This window comes from Gorilla gorilla, chromosome 4 (genome assembly GCF_029281585.2).
Source record: "Gorilla gorilla gorilla isolate KB3781 chromosome 4, NHGRI_mGorGor1-v2.1_pri, whole genome shotgun sequence".
NCBI lineage: Eukaryota > Metazoa > Chordata > Mammalia > Primates > Hominidae > Gorilla > Gorilla gorilla.
The window spans coordinates 45,364,475-45,382,131 of record NC_073228.2 but is presented as its reverse complement, the minus strand read 5'-3'; the positions used below and the strand labels follow the sequence as shown (position 1 = coordinate 45,382,131).

The following is a 17,657-nucleotide window of genomic DNA, read 5'->3' as shown; positions in this document are numbered from 1 at the left end:
TTCTCCTGCCTCAGCCTCCCGAGTAGCTGGGACTACAGGTGCCTGCCACCACGCCCGGCTAATTTTGTTTTTGTATTTTTAGTAGAGACGGGGTTTCACCGTGTTAGCCAGGATGGTCTTGATCTCCTGACCTCGTGATCCGCCCACCTCAGCCTCCCAAAGTGCTGGGATTACAGGCGTGAGCCACCGTGCCCGGCCTTTTTTTTTTTTCCTTTGTGAGATGGAGTCTCGCTTTTGTCACCCAGGCTGGAGTGCAATGGCGCAATCTTGGCTCACTACAACCTCCGCCTCCCGGGTTCAAGTGAGTCTCCTGCCTCAGCCTATAGAGTAGCTGGGATTACAGGCGCCTACCCCACGCCCAGCCTTATTTTTGTATTTTTAGTAGAGACGGGGTTTCACCATGTTGGCCAGGCTGGTCTTGAACTCCTGACCTCAGGTGATCCACCCATCTTGGCCTTCCAAAGTGCTGGGATTACAGACGTGAGCCACTGTGCCTGGCCTATGATCCCCATTTTATAGATGAGGAAACTAAAGCTCAGAGAGGTTCCCTTGCTACACAATAAGTAGCAGGGCTGGAAATGAAACAGCTTCTTCACTGCCTCTTCCCGGGGAGTGCTGGGCACGGCCTGGGGACAGAGAGACGGGGTATGAGGGAGTTGCAAGGATTCAGGGCGACTGGTGGCATCTTCCAATCCTGCCACTTGGTCCTCCTTGTCTTCTCCTCTCTCTCTTTCTCCCCACCCTGCATACCGCAAAGAGGAGGCTAATGCCTCTTGTGCATCTTATCCCCCCACTCCCATCCCTCCTCAAGTCCCCAGGGGCTGTGGGGCCCATATTCCTCCCTGGCTCTCTTGGGCCCATTAGTGTGTTTACGCTGGAGCTGTCTCAGGGGAGCTGAGCCCCTACCCCTGCCCCACTGTCCTCCCGCCATGGAGAGTGGGCAGTGGAGTGGTGGAGGCCGGGCAGAGGCACGGGAGAACCTGACCCAGCGTCCGAATTCCTGCCCCCACGTCTCAACAAGTCCAGGGTGGCCAGAAGCCTGGAGAGCAACGGTAGCCCCCCGGGACCCCCACCTCTTCCCACACAGCCCCACCAGAGCCTGACAGGCTCTAATCTCAGCTGTCTTCATGCAGCCAGCCCTCCGAGCCCGGGGTCACCTGACGCCGACACATTTTAATTCAGAAGCTGATTTCTGCTTGTTGGCAACATGTCATTTCTGAAATTGCTTTCTCTGCCCAGAGGCGGGAGATGTCAGAGCTGCGCAGGTGTTGCAGTGGTGCCGCCCCCGCCCCACACCCAGCCCCCTCCCCAAGTTCAGGAAGGATTAAGGGGCATGAGGGGGCACACAGGAGATCCTCAAGCTCTGCTTCTCATGTTTCCCCAAGTGCTGGGGGCCAGGGATGGGGGACTCCTGGAATGGCCTCTGCTTTCCTTTCCAGCCTGATGACAGAGGCCCAGGGTTTGGTAAATGAAGTTGCTGCTCTGCCAGTGCTGACAACAGCCACAGTAGTTGTTTTGCGCAGGCTTCATACAGGTACCAAGTGCTCTGCAGAGTGCCTCTCGCGTGCATTGTTGTATTTGAATCTTATGACAACCCTCCAAGTTGGTGTCATCCCTCCTTTGCAGCTGAGAAAACCGGGGCTCAGAGAGGTTAGACCACTTGCCTGAGGTCACACAGCAATCATGAGACAGGGCCAGCTTTCAGACCCAGTGAGGGCAACAGCTGGACTGGGATTGGGAGGTCTGGGAAGGGAGAGGCCGTGGAGCTGGGGAGGACTATGGCCTGGCTTCTCCTATATTTGCTTCCTGACTTGGTTCAAATATCTCCAGTGAAATTTGTGAACTCCCCCAACTTCCCCACTCCTGCAACCCATCAAATAGTTATTTGCTCCCTCTTTTATATTTCCTTAGCGTTTTTTTTTAGACGAAGTCTTGTTCTTGTTGTGCAGGCTGGAGTGCAGTGGCAAGATCTCGGCTCATCACAACCTCCACCTCCCGGATTCAAGCGATTCTCCCATCTCAGCTGCCTGAGTAACTGGGATTACAGGCATGCACCACCACGCCTGGCTAATTTTGTATTTTTGGCTAATTTTGTATTTTTAGTAGAGATGGGGTTTCTCCATGTTGGTCAGGCTGGTCTCGAACTCCCGACCTCAGGTGATCCACCCGCCTCGGCCTCCCAAAGTGCTGGGATTACCGGTGTGAGCCACTGCGCCTGGCCAGCATTTTTTTTTTTTTTTGAGACAGAGTCTCGCTCTGTCACCCAGGCTGGAGTGCACTGGCATGATCTCTGCTCACTGCAACCTCCACCTCCCAGGTTCAAGTGACTCTCTTGGCTCAGCCTCCCAAGTAGCTGGGACTACAGGCGTGCACCACCACACTAAGCTAATTTTTGTATTTTCAGTAGAGATGGACTTTTATCATGTTGGCCAGGCTGGTCTCGAACTCCTGGTCTCAAGTGATCTGCCAGCCTCAGTCTCCCAGGGTGCTGGGATTACAGGTATGAGCCACTGTGCCCGGCCGCCTTAGCATTTTGTGTATGTTTTGAGTGACAGCCATCTGTCAATATTGGCATCCTTTGTTTTATTGGATGAATGAATGAACAAATGAATTTATAAATCTTGTTCTCCATACTGTTTACCCATCCTCATTTCCCTCACTGGCAGTGTCTTGCCATAGCAGGCTTCCTGGTGTAGCTGGCACCACATCCCTCCCTGACACACAGCCTCCTTATTGCCCCTGCTACTTGCCTTTTTCTCTCCTCCCTTTCCTTCCCTTCATTCCCCCTGGCTTCCCCTTCCCAACTCTCAGAATCCCTGGCTGCCTCAACCACAAGAACAAAGCTGTGCAGAAGGCTGAACCTGGAGCTTCTGCAAGATGAGTTGGGGAATGAGCTAACCCAGCTGGAAAGCAGCCTGCTGATCCCTGGGAGAGACGGCGCTTGGGCCAACCCACCCTCCCCAAGGTGGTCCCCCGCCTCAGCTCCACCCGCTTCCCCAGATGAACTTCTTTCTCTCCCTCTAGCGCTTGAGGATGCACAGCTGTGTGTACTTGACCCTGAGCCTGGGCTAGTGCTGGGGACATAGCCAGTCTGGCTGATACCCATATCAGTACAGAAAGCTGTCCTCACCCACTTCATGCACTAGTTGCATTGGTATCAAGCATTAGCTTTATAACTATCCCATTTACTGCAGGCATAAACCTATATCAATTGGTGGGGATGGAGGTTAAATGAGAGAAGACATCAAAGATGCATAGAACTATTGGGCCCCTTTCAATTAATAAATAAAATTTGTAGGAGGCCATTAGTTTGTACTGTGCTCCTGTAATGGACCCAACAGACCAAACAAATATGGAGTCACTCATGCTAAATGCAATTAACTTGGGAGTATACTCCTAAGTTGCAAAAAGTGGTAACAAATAGCTGAGTTTTGGGGCAGTTACAGCAGCTGAGCATCTGTCAATGTAGGTGGCCAGGTGATTCAATTAAGGATGCTATAACCAATTAAGCTGTATCTACACCTCACTTCTGTTTTCTATCTACAAATACTGCGTGATCATGTTGCTGGTTGGAGTTCTTTGAATATGCTGTGGTTCGGAGGGATGCCCAATTCTAGAATCATGAATAAAAGCCTATTAAGATCTTTAAACAAAATTTATTGTCATTTTGTCTTTTGACATTTTACAGATGGGCAAAGTGAGGCCAGGTGAGCAACAGCATCTGTTTTTTTTTTTTTGTTTGTTTGTTTTTTGAGACTGAGTCTCACTCTGTCACCCAGGCTGGAGTGCAGTGGTGCGATATCAGCTCACTGCAAACTCCACCTCCTAGGTTCAAGCAATTCTCCTGCCTCAGCCTCCCGAGTAGCTGGGATTACAGGCGTGCACCACTATACCTGGCTAATTTTTGTGTTTTTAGTAGAGACGGGGTTTCGCCATGTTGCCCAAGCTGGTCTCGAACTCCTGGGCTCAAGCAATCCACCTGCCTTGGCCTCCCAAAGTGCCGGGATTACAGGCATGAGCCACTGTGCCCGGCCAGCAAGAACATCCTTAACACAAAGTTGGAGTCATGGTAAAATGAGGTCAGGATTGGGCAGGCACCAACAGGACTTTGGAAGTATAGCATTGCTCTATCTCCTGATAATTAATGAGGGATACTGTTTATGTTCCCATTTAAAAATTAAGCCTAAAAAATTGAAATTGGGATCCATTTCACAGAGGATGGTCAAATGTCCAAGAAGAAGGGACAGGTGGTCATTAAAATTCAGATAAACAGAGTTCCCAGTGAGCACTGTCTTGGGAGTAGAACTAAGCAAGCAAAGTCACCTTTCTTCTCTGAGCCTCATTCATTAAAAAAAAATCTCTAAATAGATATCTTTCTATAGAAATCTCTCAGAGAGGGCCAGGTGTGGTGGCTGAAGCCTGTAATCCCAGCATTTTGGAAGGCTGAGGTGGGTGGATCATCTGAGGTCAGGAGTTTGAGACCAGCTTGGCCAACATGGTGAAACCCCGTCTCTACTAAATATAAGAAATTAGCCGGGCATGGTGGCATATGCCTGTAACACCAGACACTTGGGAGGCTGAGGCAGGAGAATCGCTTGAACCCAGGGGGTGAAGGTTTCAGTGAGCCAAGATCACTCCACTGCACTCCAGCCTGGGCGACATAGCGAGACTCCCTGTCCAAAAAAAAGAAAGAAAGAAAGAAAGAAAGAAATCTCTGAGAGAGATAGATAACACATGTAGCACTCCTACTATGTGCCAAACACTGTGCTGGGCCCCAGGGATGAAGCAATTAGTGAGACAGGAGGAGTCCCTGCTCTTAAAACACAGAAGACAGATAAAAAAGTCATCACTATTCAATGTGATGAAACTGACAACCCTACTCACCCTGGGCAGCCAAACTCAGTGGCTGGGAGCTAGAGATAGGGAGAGCAGGGAGACTTTTTACTCCATTTCTTGTTGCTTTTGAATTCTGACCCATGTGAATGTATTCCTGATCCAAAATAAATAAAAATAAAATGTGATGAGTTTTCACAAGCGGGAATGTGCTTATGGGAACATCAGCAGGGAGAAGGGATACCGACCTGGCCTAGAGGATGTCAGAGAAAGCTTCCCAGAGAAGTGAGAGCCCAGCTACAGCCTGAAGCTTAGGGAGGTGTGGGTCAGGTGGGGAGTTGGAGGGAGAGGGATGCAGGTGTCAATGGAAGTTTATGGTGCTGGGTGATAAACACCAACCTTGCAGGGTCACTGCGAGGATTAAAAGTGTCCCCAGAAAGTTCCTGGCACACAGGATGTGCTTACTGTATAGTAGCTATTATTATTCCTCAATTATGGTTGCTGTCATTGGCAGAGGCTAGGGAGAGGGGACCCTAAGGCTGCCACTGACTCTACTGATATATTCCTGGGCCTCTGAAAGGCCTTGGTGACAGGAACTCATAACACTGCTGCGGCATTTTACAGTTTACACTAATCCAATCCTGGGTACAGGAGGGCAGAAAGAAGTTTGAAGCTCAGGGTGGCCCACTAAGGGGGGTTCTTGGCTCTTCTAGAATCAGCTGTCTGTCAAGCACAGGACCAAAACAACCCCACACTGTCTGGTTGCTCATCTTATGTCACAGACCAAGAAATTTCCCCATGCTAGGAAGGGACAGAACTCTCTCCCTGCCCCAGACCCAAGGCAGCAGCATACCGTTCATAGCAGTGAAAACCAGTGTTACTGAGCACCACCAATGCACCTGGTGCTGTGCAAAATGCTTTACTTGGATTTGATTAAATCCTTGACCTCACAACCACCCTACCAGGAGCAAGCTACTGTAATCACTACCCCCATTTTACAGATGAAGAAACTGAGGCATGCAAAGGTTAAGTAACCTGCATGAGTTCACATTGTCAAGCTTTGACTCCAGGTGCCTCTTAGCCCTTTACTGACCCTAAAGCAGAGCTCTCATGTCTAAAATTTCCTCTGCTTGCCTGCTCAGCTCTTCCCTGCAGCAGGAAGAGAACCATTTCTTCTGACTCTGCAGAGCCTACTAAGTGCAACTCAACCTTTATTCGTATCCTAGACTTAGAACCCATGGTGGCATGAATAAGATTTTGAAAATCTGATTTCCAGGGGGCCAGATGGTCAGGAGTTGACTATATCTAGATGCAGGATGGGGAGGCAATGAACCACTCACTCAGAGATGTCCCCTTCAGAATCAGGACCTCTGGGTATGACTGCCTTAGCCAGGCAGGAAGTGCCTCCCTGGGCGTGGCGGGGGTGGCTCAGCATGTCTGACCCCCGGAGAGCTGTGGGGCCAGCTAGCCACAGGGAAGCAGAGCTGGAGACCAAGTCCCCTCTGTCCTTTCTTGGAAGGACATGGAAGTCACGTCTTAACCCATAGCTTCATCATGGCCTTAGTGGAGACCAGCCAACTGTCAGGGGTCATGGCCATCAGCCCCCAGTTGGCTAAATGGACCTCTGAGTCCTAAAAGGCTAATTAAGACCTCTGACTTCTGTGTTCTTGGTCCCCTGTCATCCATACCTGTGCTGTGATTATTAGAGCATGCCTTTTCTTCCCTCCCAACCCTGGATGGCGGGGGTCCGCATAGCCCTCCCTCACCCTCCTTGCCACAGACACCAAGCCCTTGTTTATTCTGAAAGTGTCAGTTGCATTTCATGAACTCCTATGCGGGACCTTGGACTTCTGACTCCTAGAAAACAGAAGGCAGCTTCTACTAGCAACCAGACCCCAGCTTTGCACTCAGGGCTGACATTCTTTATCGATGGACCTCTCTGTGACTTTATTTCTACATCATCTGTAAAATAAGGATCCAGATACTAACACACCTACATCGCAAGGATCATGTTCGTTAAAACAAATGCTTAGAATAATGCCTGGCATATTGTCAGCTCTAAACAAGCATTCTTTGCAATTACTGTTATTACCGTAAGTATCGTCCTGAGCAGCCCCTCCCATGCCACCATTTCAGCCCGGCCTGCATCTCCACCCCTGAGGCCCTGCCTCATTCTTGGGTCTGCTCTATGTCTTTTTGTCCCTCGTCCCTCCTCCTCCTCGCTCCTCTTCCCTCCCTGTCAGTCCCCCGCTGCTCCTGCAGTCTTGTGCCGACTAATCATGCTGCTGTCAGTTCAGATTAGAGCCCATTACGTTCCTTCATCTCAGCTTAAAATTTTTGTGGTTTCCCAACTCTGCCTAAAGTGCTCCACGAGGGACAAGGGCCATCCAGCTGGAGGGTGCTTCAGGAGGAAGAATTCGGGTCTGTGAGTCCCCTGGTGGGCTTTCCTCCTTCCTGCCAATTCGATAAGAGGCTGGATGGTGGGGAGTGGGCAAAGGAGAGCAGTCCCTCCTGGACTGCCATCAGGAGCTCAGGCCCGGAGACCAGGGAGTGGGAGGTCTTGGCATCCCAGCATCACTGCCTCGAGGTAGACTCATACTGGTGTCGTGTGACAGCACTGCTCTGGGACCACATTTGGTCACTCCATTTGAGAATTCCCAGGGCTGTGAAATTTTGCAACTGAGAGACTCCTGGAAAAACCACTGTGCTCAGCCCCTGAACTGGGGTCTATCTCCTTCAGCCACAGGCATGGCCTGCCTTTGTGATGGCGTTGTCCATAGTAACCCTTGGACCTTGTCACAAGCCTGCCTTCCAACAGCCCAAGCTCCAAGGATCTCACCAGCCATGGGGTCCCTCAGGAGCCCTGGGCAAAGCTCTCAGGAAGAGACAAAAGCAGAAGCAAGAGGCACGGGCGGGGGTTGGATGCAAGGAAGGAAGGAAGCCAAGAACCACCCGTTTTAATGCTCTTGTTCAGTGGCCCTGGTATTGAGCCAGGACTTTGCCTGCCTCATCCTATTTAATTTCCATTAACAGCCCCTGAGGTAGGTGCACCTATCACCACTTGACAGTTGAGGAAACTGAGGCACAGAGAAATTAAAAGCCCTTGCCCGAGGCTGGAGAGGGAAAGAGCAGGATTTTGAATTTAGGTTGCAAAGCACCTGATGGGGAGAGACAGGAGGGCAACCCCTGGCAGCCTCAGGGCTGTCTGGCTAGTCTCAGCCTCTAGAAAAGTTGGGTCCAGACCCTGAAATTCTGTGTCTGGGTCTTCCTTGTCCTGTGACTTGGGTATTACGTGTTAATAATCATATTTAACCTTTGTGTAGCGCATTCCTGTTTACAAAGTGTCTTCCATGGCCTTTCTTTTTGAGCCTCGCCATAGCCCACAGGGCAGGCAGGGGTGCCTTATCATCCCTTTTTGCAGATAAGGAAACTGAGGCTCAGAGAGATGAAGCCTCTTGCCAAGGTCACAGATGGAAGATGACCCAACCAGAACCCAAAGCAAGGTCGCCAGGGCCCAGCTGTGCAGTGAGGACACCGCACTCTGACCTCTTTGATGGATGGTCGGCATTCACCCCACCATCTGCAACGTCCTCAGTTGGGCCAAGAGCTGAGAGCCTTCCAAGGGGTACCCAGCCAGGGGCTCTCATCTGGGCCCCTCAAACCTTCCCCCTCCCAAAGCTATCAGTTCAGTTGGGAGGATGTCAGTTTGTCTGTACGGAACACCAGGGAGAAAATTATCACCGCCATGAAATGCTTCCCGTTCCACACGACCTGACAGCCTTCCAGCCAGAAATGTCCTTGCATGCGGCCCAGTCTCATCCTCTCACTAGGCCTGGTCCTTCTTTATCCCTTGACCAGAGGACTCCCCTCTGCAGGGGCTTCAGGAACCCCAGAGCTTTCTTGGCTCCAAACTAAATGGTCTCTGTTTCTAGTGAAGGTTAATGGCAGTCCTTAGAGTTTCCAAGTTCCTCCTTTTACTCTTTTTTTCTTTTCTTTCCTTTTTCTTTTTTCTTTTCTTTTTTTTTTTTTTTGAGATGGAGTCTTGCTCTGTCACCCAGCCTGGAGTGCAGTGGTGTGATCTCAGCTCAGTGCAACCTCCACCTCATGGGTTCAAGTGATTCTCCTCCCTCAGCTCTGGAGTAGCTGGGATTACAGGTGTCCACCACCATGTCCAGCTAATTTTTGTATTTTTAGTAGAGATGGGGTTTCACCAGGTTGGCCAGACTGGTCTCGAACTCCTGATCTCAAGTGATCCACCTGCCTCGGCCTCCCAAAGTGCTGAGATTACAGGTGTGAGCCACTGCACAGGCCCCCTCCCTTTATGCTTGGTGGCTGGAAATGTCACACCCCTGCCTAAAAACCCCAGGTAAGTCCCTCCGCTCTTCCCCACCATCCAGCTCACCTTCCCAGACCCATACCTCCAATGCCTCTCAAGGTACACCACAGCCCCATCCCCTGAGCCAAATCACCTGTCTCTGAATGCTGACCACGTGTTCCCAGCTCTGTGCCTTTGTATGTGCCATTCCTACTGACAATGACTTTCCTGCCTTTGTCCATCCAACTCACTCCGCTCAGCCTTAAAGACTCAGCCGTAGAAAGCACTTCCTCTTCTGAGCTTCCACCATCAGACTGTTTTTCCCTTTATGCCTGCACTAGCATTGTAGGTGTCTGTCCATTTGTCCATCTCTCTCCCCACACTGGACTGTGAGCTTCTATGAGCAAGAACTGGCTCTCAAGCCACCTCGATTCCTGAAAAAATTCTTCCCCTTCTTTCTTTCCTCCCTCCTCTCCTCTCTCCTTCAATAAATATTTAAACAGTCCTGTGATGTGCCAGGCCAGGTACTGGGGGCTCAGGGATGGACAAAAAAAATATTCCTAGTTTTCATGGTTGTTCAATCTAGTGCCTGATGTAGATAATCAAATATACATACAATTGATCAAAAGATTCATCACCACTGTGTAAGTGTCTGTTGAAGAACTGCAGAGTGCTGGCTTATGCAGTCCGGGACTACCTGACCTTTCTTTTTCTTTTCTTTTTTTTGAGATGGAGTCTTGCTCTGTTGCCCAGGCTGGAGTGCAGTGGCGCGATCTTGGCACACTGCAACCTCTGCCTCCTGGTTCAAGAATTCTCATGGCTCAGCCTCCTGGGTAGCCGGGATTACAGAAGCATACCACCATGCCTGGCTAATTTTTGTATTGTTAGCAGAGTTGGGTTTTCACCATGTTAGCGGGACTGGTCTCAAACTTCTGACATCAAGTGATCCACCTGCCTCGGCCTCCCAAAGTGCTAGGATTACAGGCATGAGCCACCGCGCTTGGCTACCTGAACTTTCTTAAGAAGTACCTGGTGCTGAGGAGTAGGTTCCTGTATTCAAATTTTTCATAGCAATCCAGCATCATGTTGGCTGCCTTCTTGGACAGTGGCCACTGTAGTTTCAGCTTGGGGTCCTTTATGGACTTCTGATCCTTTTTATCTATCTTTGCTCAAACTCATTTATCCTCATGTGGCCAGTGTAGTTACAGCTTGGGGTCCTTTATGGACCTCAGACCCTTTTTATCTGTCTTTGCCCAGACTCTTTCATTCTCCCCACCAGGCATTTATGGGTCTCTCCTAGGGTAGTCTAGCCCATATCATCTTGGGTGGAGGGTGTCTGCCTGTGGCACAGTGTATATGAGCAGAGTAGGGGAGGGCAGGACCCCCTTGACTTGGGTAGCTACATGTCACCTGTAGAATCTCCTCACTATGGGGAGATGTAAGAACAGCCATCGAGTTCCAAGCTGAGGTTGGAATCCTGAAAAAAACAAACTGAAAGGCTCTGGCTTCTAGAGGAGTCTAGAAAGATTGCTGTAACTGTCATCAAAAGAAAGAAGCAAAGAGCCCAATTCATTCTCCTGAGCTAGGGCAGAGCCTGGAAAAAGCCAAGGTGACCAGGGGCTGAGGGTCTCTGGTGGGGCCAGAGCGTGGATGTCATGCTTCAAGTGGACGTGGAGGTATCTTGGTGGACATTTTCATCAAGACACAAACAATGATGCTGAGCACAGCAGGGTTAGCACAGCTGGCTCACCCATGGCTTGGTTTGTAACTCCAGACCAGGATACTCATCCTCTATTTACAGCCAGTGAATTTGCCCCCAAGATTTGGAGAATGCTTACTGTGACCACTTAGGTGCTGCCCCTGATTGCAGCCAACAAACACCTGTGAAACACCTCGAACATACAAAACACTGTTGGGTTGCGATGGCATAACAAATTCACCCTGGCTTTGTTCTGAGCTAGTCGCCCTGTTCCTTTAATCTCAATACCTTAGGTATAAAGTGCTGAAGATGCAGCCACGTCCTCAATGGACTTGCAACCTCATGGGACTAACTTCACAGCGGGCAATGTGATTGACTGAGTCCCTTTCCTTCTCTGGGCCTTGGGCTCTTGCTCTGTAATAACAAGGGGGGTCAGCCTACCCGACCTTGGGTTTTGCCAGGCCTCATAAGATTCCAATGTAGGTTTACACAGAAGGTCACTGGCTGATGTGCAGGGGTCATTAAGCCCCCCTAAGACAGGTGCCAGGAAACCTACCAATTGGATAATTAGGCTTGCCCCGACCCTACAGCCCTTGAGGGAGCAGACCTGGACTTCAGCTGCCCTCCCCATGGGGCGGAAGTGCCGGCACTGCGGGGGTCCCCTGGTGGAATGTGGCTGTGGTGGGTGCTGGGACAGAGGGCTTGGCTGACAGATCTAAGGCTGCCGCCTGCCACCAGGTCTCCGTGGGGCCGCCTGCCGGCCCCCCTCCTGTGGAATGACGAGCTCACTCCCCCCACCTGGCGTTTAATCTTTAATGCAGTCCCAGCTGCCCTAGGGCAGGGCCCATCAACCCACCCGCTCTGATAAAAGCGATAATTAGCTCTTTTTCAACTTTTCACTTCTCCCCCCTCCACTCTGATGTGTGAGCATTGGGAGGATTCCAGCTAATGGGCCTGCCCACAGCCAATTCCCGGGCCATGCAGGCCGGAATGCACGGGGTCATTAGTGGGGCCTCCCGGGCAGGGGCCTGTGCTCGGGATGGGACGTGCTCGCCTGCCCGCTCTGGGGCATCCCAGCCACTGGAGAGCTGGCCGGATCTCGGCAGAGCAGACCTGCCCAGACAGGCCGGATCCCACCTTCCTTGGTGGTGGCCCCTGCCCGCACCACAGCAGAGACCACAGGAAGGTGGCCTTAGGCCCTCCCAGCGCCCGGCTGAGAGGACACGGGGCCATCAGTCCCCAGGCATCGCCCTGCTCCCAGGGCAGACAGCCCAGCCTGGGTTCAGCCACCGGTCAGTGCGGAGGCTGCTAGGTGGGATCCCCCACCCTAGCCCCACAAGTGACTTATAATAACTAACTTGTACACGGAGCCTTATGAAGTGCTTCCAGTTCTGAGGTAGCCACAGCCCAAGGCTTAACCATGCAGGCTCAGGAGCTGGGCTGTATGAGTCAAATCCTAACTTCCCCATTTGTGTTATGAGGATGGAACCTCTCTGTGCCACAGCTCTCACCCGTGAGGTGGGGTCAGTGGCCGTGGTGCCTACCATGGAGGCTGATGTGAAGATTGAGATGATGCAGTGAAGTGCTTGACATGGTGCCTGGCCTGTCTGAGCATTCTGTCCCCGCCATTGTCACTATTTGGTTCTCTCAATAGGCCTCTAGATAATTGCTGTTACCCTGCCATGCAGAGGTTCAGAAAGGTTATGCCTGGGAATTTCCCAAGTTTTATTTTCTTAATGATAATTGATTTAACCAGTCCTCACAGCAACGTTGCATGGCAGGTCCTGTTATTCCCATTTTGCAGAGAAGCAGCTTCCCCACGGCTCTGTGCTGGTACATGGTGGGTGCAGAAATATTTTCTGCTACTCCAAGAATCTTGCCTTGTTTGGAACCATCTGCTGCTGGGCAAGCCCCTGGTCCTACTGCAGGTGTCTGAGGATCCAGGAGATAAGTGGGAGCAGGGTCTGATCTGAGCTTGAGGGGTGGGAGCCTGGTGCTGGGCAGGGTCTTGAAGGGGAAGCTGGTGGGGGCAGAGGGGGTTCCATCTGGGGATTAAGAAAGACCAAGGCCAGGCTGGGCGCGGTGGCTCACGCCTGTAATCCCAGCACTTTGGGAGGCCAAGGCGGGCAGATCATGAGGTCAGGAGATCAAGACCATCCTGGCTAACATGGTGAAACCCCATCTCTACTAAAAAAAACCAAAAACAAAAAACAAAAAAAAATTAGCTGGGCCTGGTGGCGGATGCCTGTAATCCCAGCTACTCAGGAGGCTGAGGCAGCAGAATCACTTGAACCCGGGAGACGGAGGTTGCGGTGAACCAAGATCACACCATTGCACCGCAGCCTGGGCAACAGAGTGAGACTCTCTCTCAAAAAAAGAAAAAGAAAGAAAGAGAGAAAGAGAGAGAGAGAAAGAAAGAAAGAAAGAAAAAGAAAGGAAGGAAGGAAGGAAGGAAGGAAGGAAGAAAGAAAGAAAGAAAGAAAGAAAGAAAGAAAGAAAGAAAGAAAGAAAGAAAGAAAGACCAAGGCCAGGTACTGTGTCAGCTCATGCCTGTGATCCCAGAACTTTGGGAGGCTGAGATAGGATGATTGCTTGAGCCCAGGAGTTTGAGATCAGCCTAGGTGACAGAGTGAGACCCTGTTTCAAACAAACACATTAAAAAAAGACCAAGGTTAGCGCACAGGTCATGAACTGGTCAAGCTCCATCATGGTCACTCTCAAGGCAAAGCGACAGCTTGGCCCTGCCTATTTCCCTCCATCTGCGGACTATGTGCTGCTTTCTATGATGTCCGTCCCACCACAAGGCAGTCCTTGCCACTCACTGTCCCCTATTCCTCCTGGATTCCAGCGCCCAAGCAGGAGGGGAGTGTGTGGGGAGAAAGTCACACAGCATGGGCCTGGGACCCTGAGGGCATCTAGGGCTGGACACCCCCCACCAGAGTCCAGGCCAAAAGAAGTCCCCAAATCAACACTATTGGGTCTTACTAGGGCTTTCCAGCTTCAAGTCAAATGCTACAGACCGTGACTCTCCCACGTTCCTGAGGGGACTACAGAAGACCCACAAGCTAATGGGTGTGCCCCTGGAGGAGGTCGCTAGATAAACAGAAAGAGAAGAACTTCAGAAGAGAAAGAATCTGCTGCGACCGCTCGAGTACCAAGAACGCTTGAGCAGCAGCTCAGCAGCACCAGGCAGACTCTGGCTTGGCTCCTCTTCCTTTGTTTCTGACCAGCTGCGACCAATGCCTACAGGCTTGAGACCTAGTTCCAGAAGGCGGCCAGCACCTGGAACTGTGGAGCCTCCATCAGTAATGCCCAGGATCACCAGCACCCAGATTTCCCAGGGCTACCAAAGTCTAGGGCCACTGTCTCCAATAGTCATTAGCAGGACCACTGATGCCTAGAATCCGAGGCTACCATTAGCCAAGGTCACCTTCCCCTGGGGTTGTTGACATCTGGAACCACTTGGACCACAGGACATAGGACCTAGAACCCTGGAGGAGTCCACCCAGAGCTGCCATAAACTAGAACTCTAGGTTACCATGAGCCAGTATTGGGGGCCATAGAGTCACTGATGTGGAGTCCATCCTTGGACTCACACTGGATTGAGAACCTTCCTGGGGTGATGGTGCTTGGTGAATGGCTTTTCTTGTGCAGGCTCTGGGTGTACCTTTTTTTATTTTATTTTTTGTTTTTTATTTTTTATTTTTGTAGAGATGGGGTCTCACCATCATGTTGCCTAGGCTGGTCTCGAATTCTGGGGCTCAAGCAATCCTCCTACCCCAGCTTCCCCAAGTGCTGGGATTGCAGGTGTGAGCCACCATGCTGGCTACCTTTCTTTATTGACTCTGCTCCATAGCAAAATATCATGGAGACTCCTGAACCCCTTGCTTCTCTCCTACCTGGGTCCTGGGTTCTGGCTGTGAACTTTCCAAAGAGGAAACAAGAGGTGTCATGTGGGTGGGTCCTGCACACCCAGGACCCAGGTGAGGACTGCTCAAGGAGGGAGGAGGTACATGGCCTCTAATGTGGTCTCCTCTTTTTCCAGAAAATACACTGGGAAGTAGGCCAAAGGGTGTCCTGGAGGAGGTTGTATGAATGTTCCGGAGACAGAGCAGAGCATTACTGGGGATGGATCACGGGGCCTGGGCCATCCTAATTGCATCCCCTCCATCCCATTCACCCAAGGGCCAACCTTTCTCCACATGTTTCAGCGTTAGGCACTACCGTGACCTTGCTGAGATACCCCAAGGAAAATGTGGGAAAGAACTTTTCTCTTTCCACCTCCCACCCTCCCCCAGCCAACAAATAGATGGCCTCAGAGCCTCAAAAACATGCACAGAAAAAGTTCCAAACTGTTAACAACTGAAATCTTAGTAGTATCAACAAATAAATGTTGTACATGTAAAATAATTCCCATGGGATGCCTTGGCCTGCTACCCCAAGGGTTTCCATTGCCAAGTTCAAGGTTGCCCCAGGAAGGGGGCTGCTCAGCGGTTCTCCACCCACCCTGGCCATGGCCTCTTCTTATGAGACCTGGCCTCATCTCTGGACTGACACTGTATGTGAGGAGGGCACAGGTAAGACCTGGAGAAGGAAACTCAACTTGGGAATGGAGGAGCGTTAGAGACTAGGGCCAGGAGGAAAGATAGGAAGCAGAGGATGAGGAACGACACCTGAACAGAAAATGGTGATTCTTGCCTTGGGAATCCTCGAGTTTCCGGTGGAATCCTTGCCTAATGGAGCCAGATTCAACAGAGAGTCAGACAATTGCATATTTCAACAGTAATAATAACCAGTCATAATAACAGCACCTAGCCTCCCTCATACATTGAAACATTCGTCCATTGCTGGTGGGAATGTAAATTGGTGTAACTTCTCTGGAAAACAGTCTGGCAGTTCCTCAAAATGTTAAACATAGTGTTACCATATGACCCAGCAATTGCATTCCTAGGTATTTACCCAAGGGAATTGAAACAAATGTCCATGTAAGGACTTCCATGTGAATGTTCATAGCAGCATTATTTATAATAAGGAAAAGGTGGAAACAACCCAAATGTCCATCCACTGGTGAATGGATAAACAAATTGTGGTATATCCATACAATGGAATATTATTTGACCATAAAAAGGAATGAAGTACTGACACACGGCTGGGTGCAGTGGCTCACACTCATAATCGCAGCACTATGGGAGGCTGAGGCTGGCGGATCACTTGAGCTTAGGAGTTGGAGACCAGCCTGGCCAGTGTGGCGAAAACCCTGCCTCTACTAAAAATACAAAATAATAATAATAATAATAATAATAATAATAATAATAATAATAGCCAGGTATGGTGTCATGTGCCTGTGGTCCCAGATACTTAGGAGGCTGAGGTGGGAGGATGGCTTGAGCCCAGGGGGGCAGAGGTTGCAGTGAGCCAATATGATGCCACTGCACTCCAGCCTGGGTGACAGAGCGAGACCCTGTCTCAAAACAAACAAACAAACAAACAAAAACAAAGTACTGACATTGACACACAGACAACGTAAATGAGCCTCGAGAACATAATGCTAAGTGAAAGAAGCCAGACACAAAACACTACATATTGTATGATTCCATTTATATGAAATGTCCAGAATAGAAAAATCCATAGACACGGAAAACAGATTAGTGGTTGCCTAGGACTAAGGGGAGGAGGGAATGGGAGTGATTGCTAGTAGGTATGGGTTTTGGGAGGAGGTAATGAAAAATGCTCTGGAATTACTGGTGATGGTTGCACAACTCTGTGAATATACACCGAGTATATACAACCCACTGAATTGTATATTTTAATAGGGTGAACTTTATGTGAATTGTATCCCCATAGAACTGTTATTTAGAATATGCTAGGAGATCATGTTAGGCAGGTTGATTGCTGCTGCATTTCATTCTTACAGTGACCCCACCTGGAATTAAGGAGATATATAGTGGGGGTAGTTAAGGGCACAGACTCTTCAGTCAAACTATAGGGGTACAACCTCAGCTCATTCCCCTCTAGTTCAGGGACCTTGGACAAGTCACTCAACCCCCGTGAGTCTCAGAGTCCTCATCTGTAGAATGGGCACAAGGATCTGTATCTTATCCACACAGCACAGTACCTGGGGTACAGGGAGTGCACAGGCATCGGTACTGTTAGATGTAGTAGGAATTCAGCAGTAGTACAATTTCACCACCTCCTCCCATCCTTTTCTATATATATATATGTATGTGTATATATATATATGTGTGTATGTATATATATATGTGTGTGTATATATATATATACACACACATATATATATATGTATATATATATTTTTTTTTTGAGATGGAATCTCGCTCTGTTGCCCAGGCTGGAGTGCAGTCGCATGATCTTGGCTCACTGCAGCCTCTGCCTCCCGGATTCAAGAGATTCTCCTGTCTCAGCCTCCCTAGTAGCTGGGACTAGAGGTGTGTGTCACCACACCCAGCTAATTTTGTATTTTTAGTAGAGATGAGGTTTCACCATGTTGGCCAGGCTGGTTTCCAACTCTTGACCTCAGGTGATCCACCCGCCTTGGCCTCCCAAAGTGCTGGGATTGCAGGCATAAGCCACGGTGCCTGGCCCTTTCTATTTCTTGAGCCCCCTGGAAGTACAATCACCCTTAAAGGATGAGGATGGTGAAGAGTTTGGAGAAGGAGCAGCATTTAGGAAAGAGTGTATACCCGCTTCTCGCATTCAACTCACTGCACTGTGTTCAGCAGTACAGTACAAGGTAGGGTGGGGAGACTATAATACTAGCTAATCTTTATTAGGCACTTTGGCAGCAGTTGT

The 17,657-nt window shown here is 50.1% G+C and overlaps 1 protein-coding gene across 1 annotated transcript in view; it reads left to right on the top strand.

The window, feature by feature from the left end:
- Positions 1-3,655, top strand: part of WNT9B (Wnt family member 9B) — a 35,041-nt gene extending 31,386 nt beyond the window's left edge. Inside the window, exon 5 of the mRNA XM_031011082.3 lies at positions 1,950-3,655. Within this exon, the coding sequence (XP_030866942.2) occupies positions 1,950-2,035 (86 nt within the window). The 3' untranslated portion in view covers positions 2,036-3,655. The remainder of the gene's footprint in view (positions 1-1,949) is intronic.
- Positions 3,656-17,657: the final 14,002 nt, after the last annotated feature.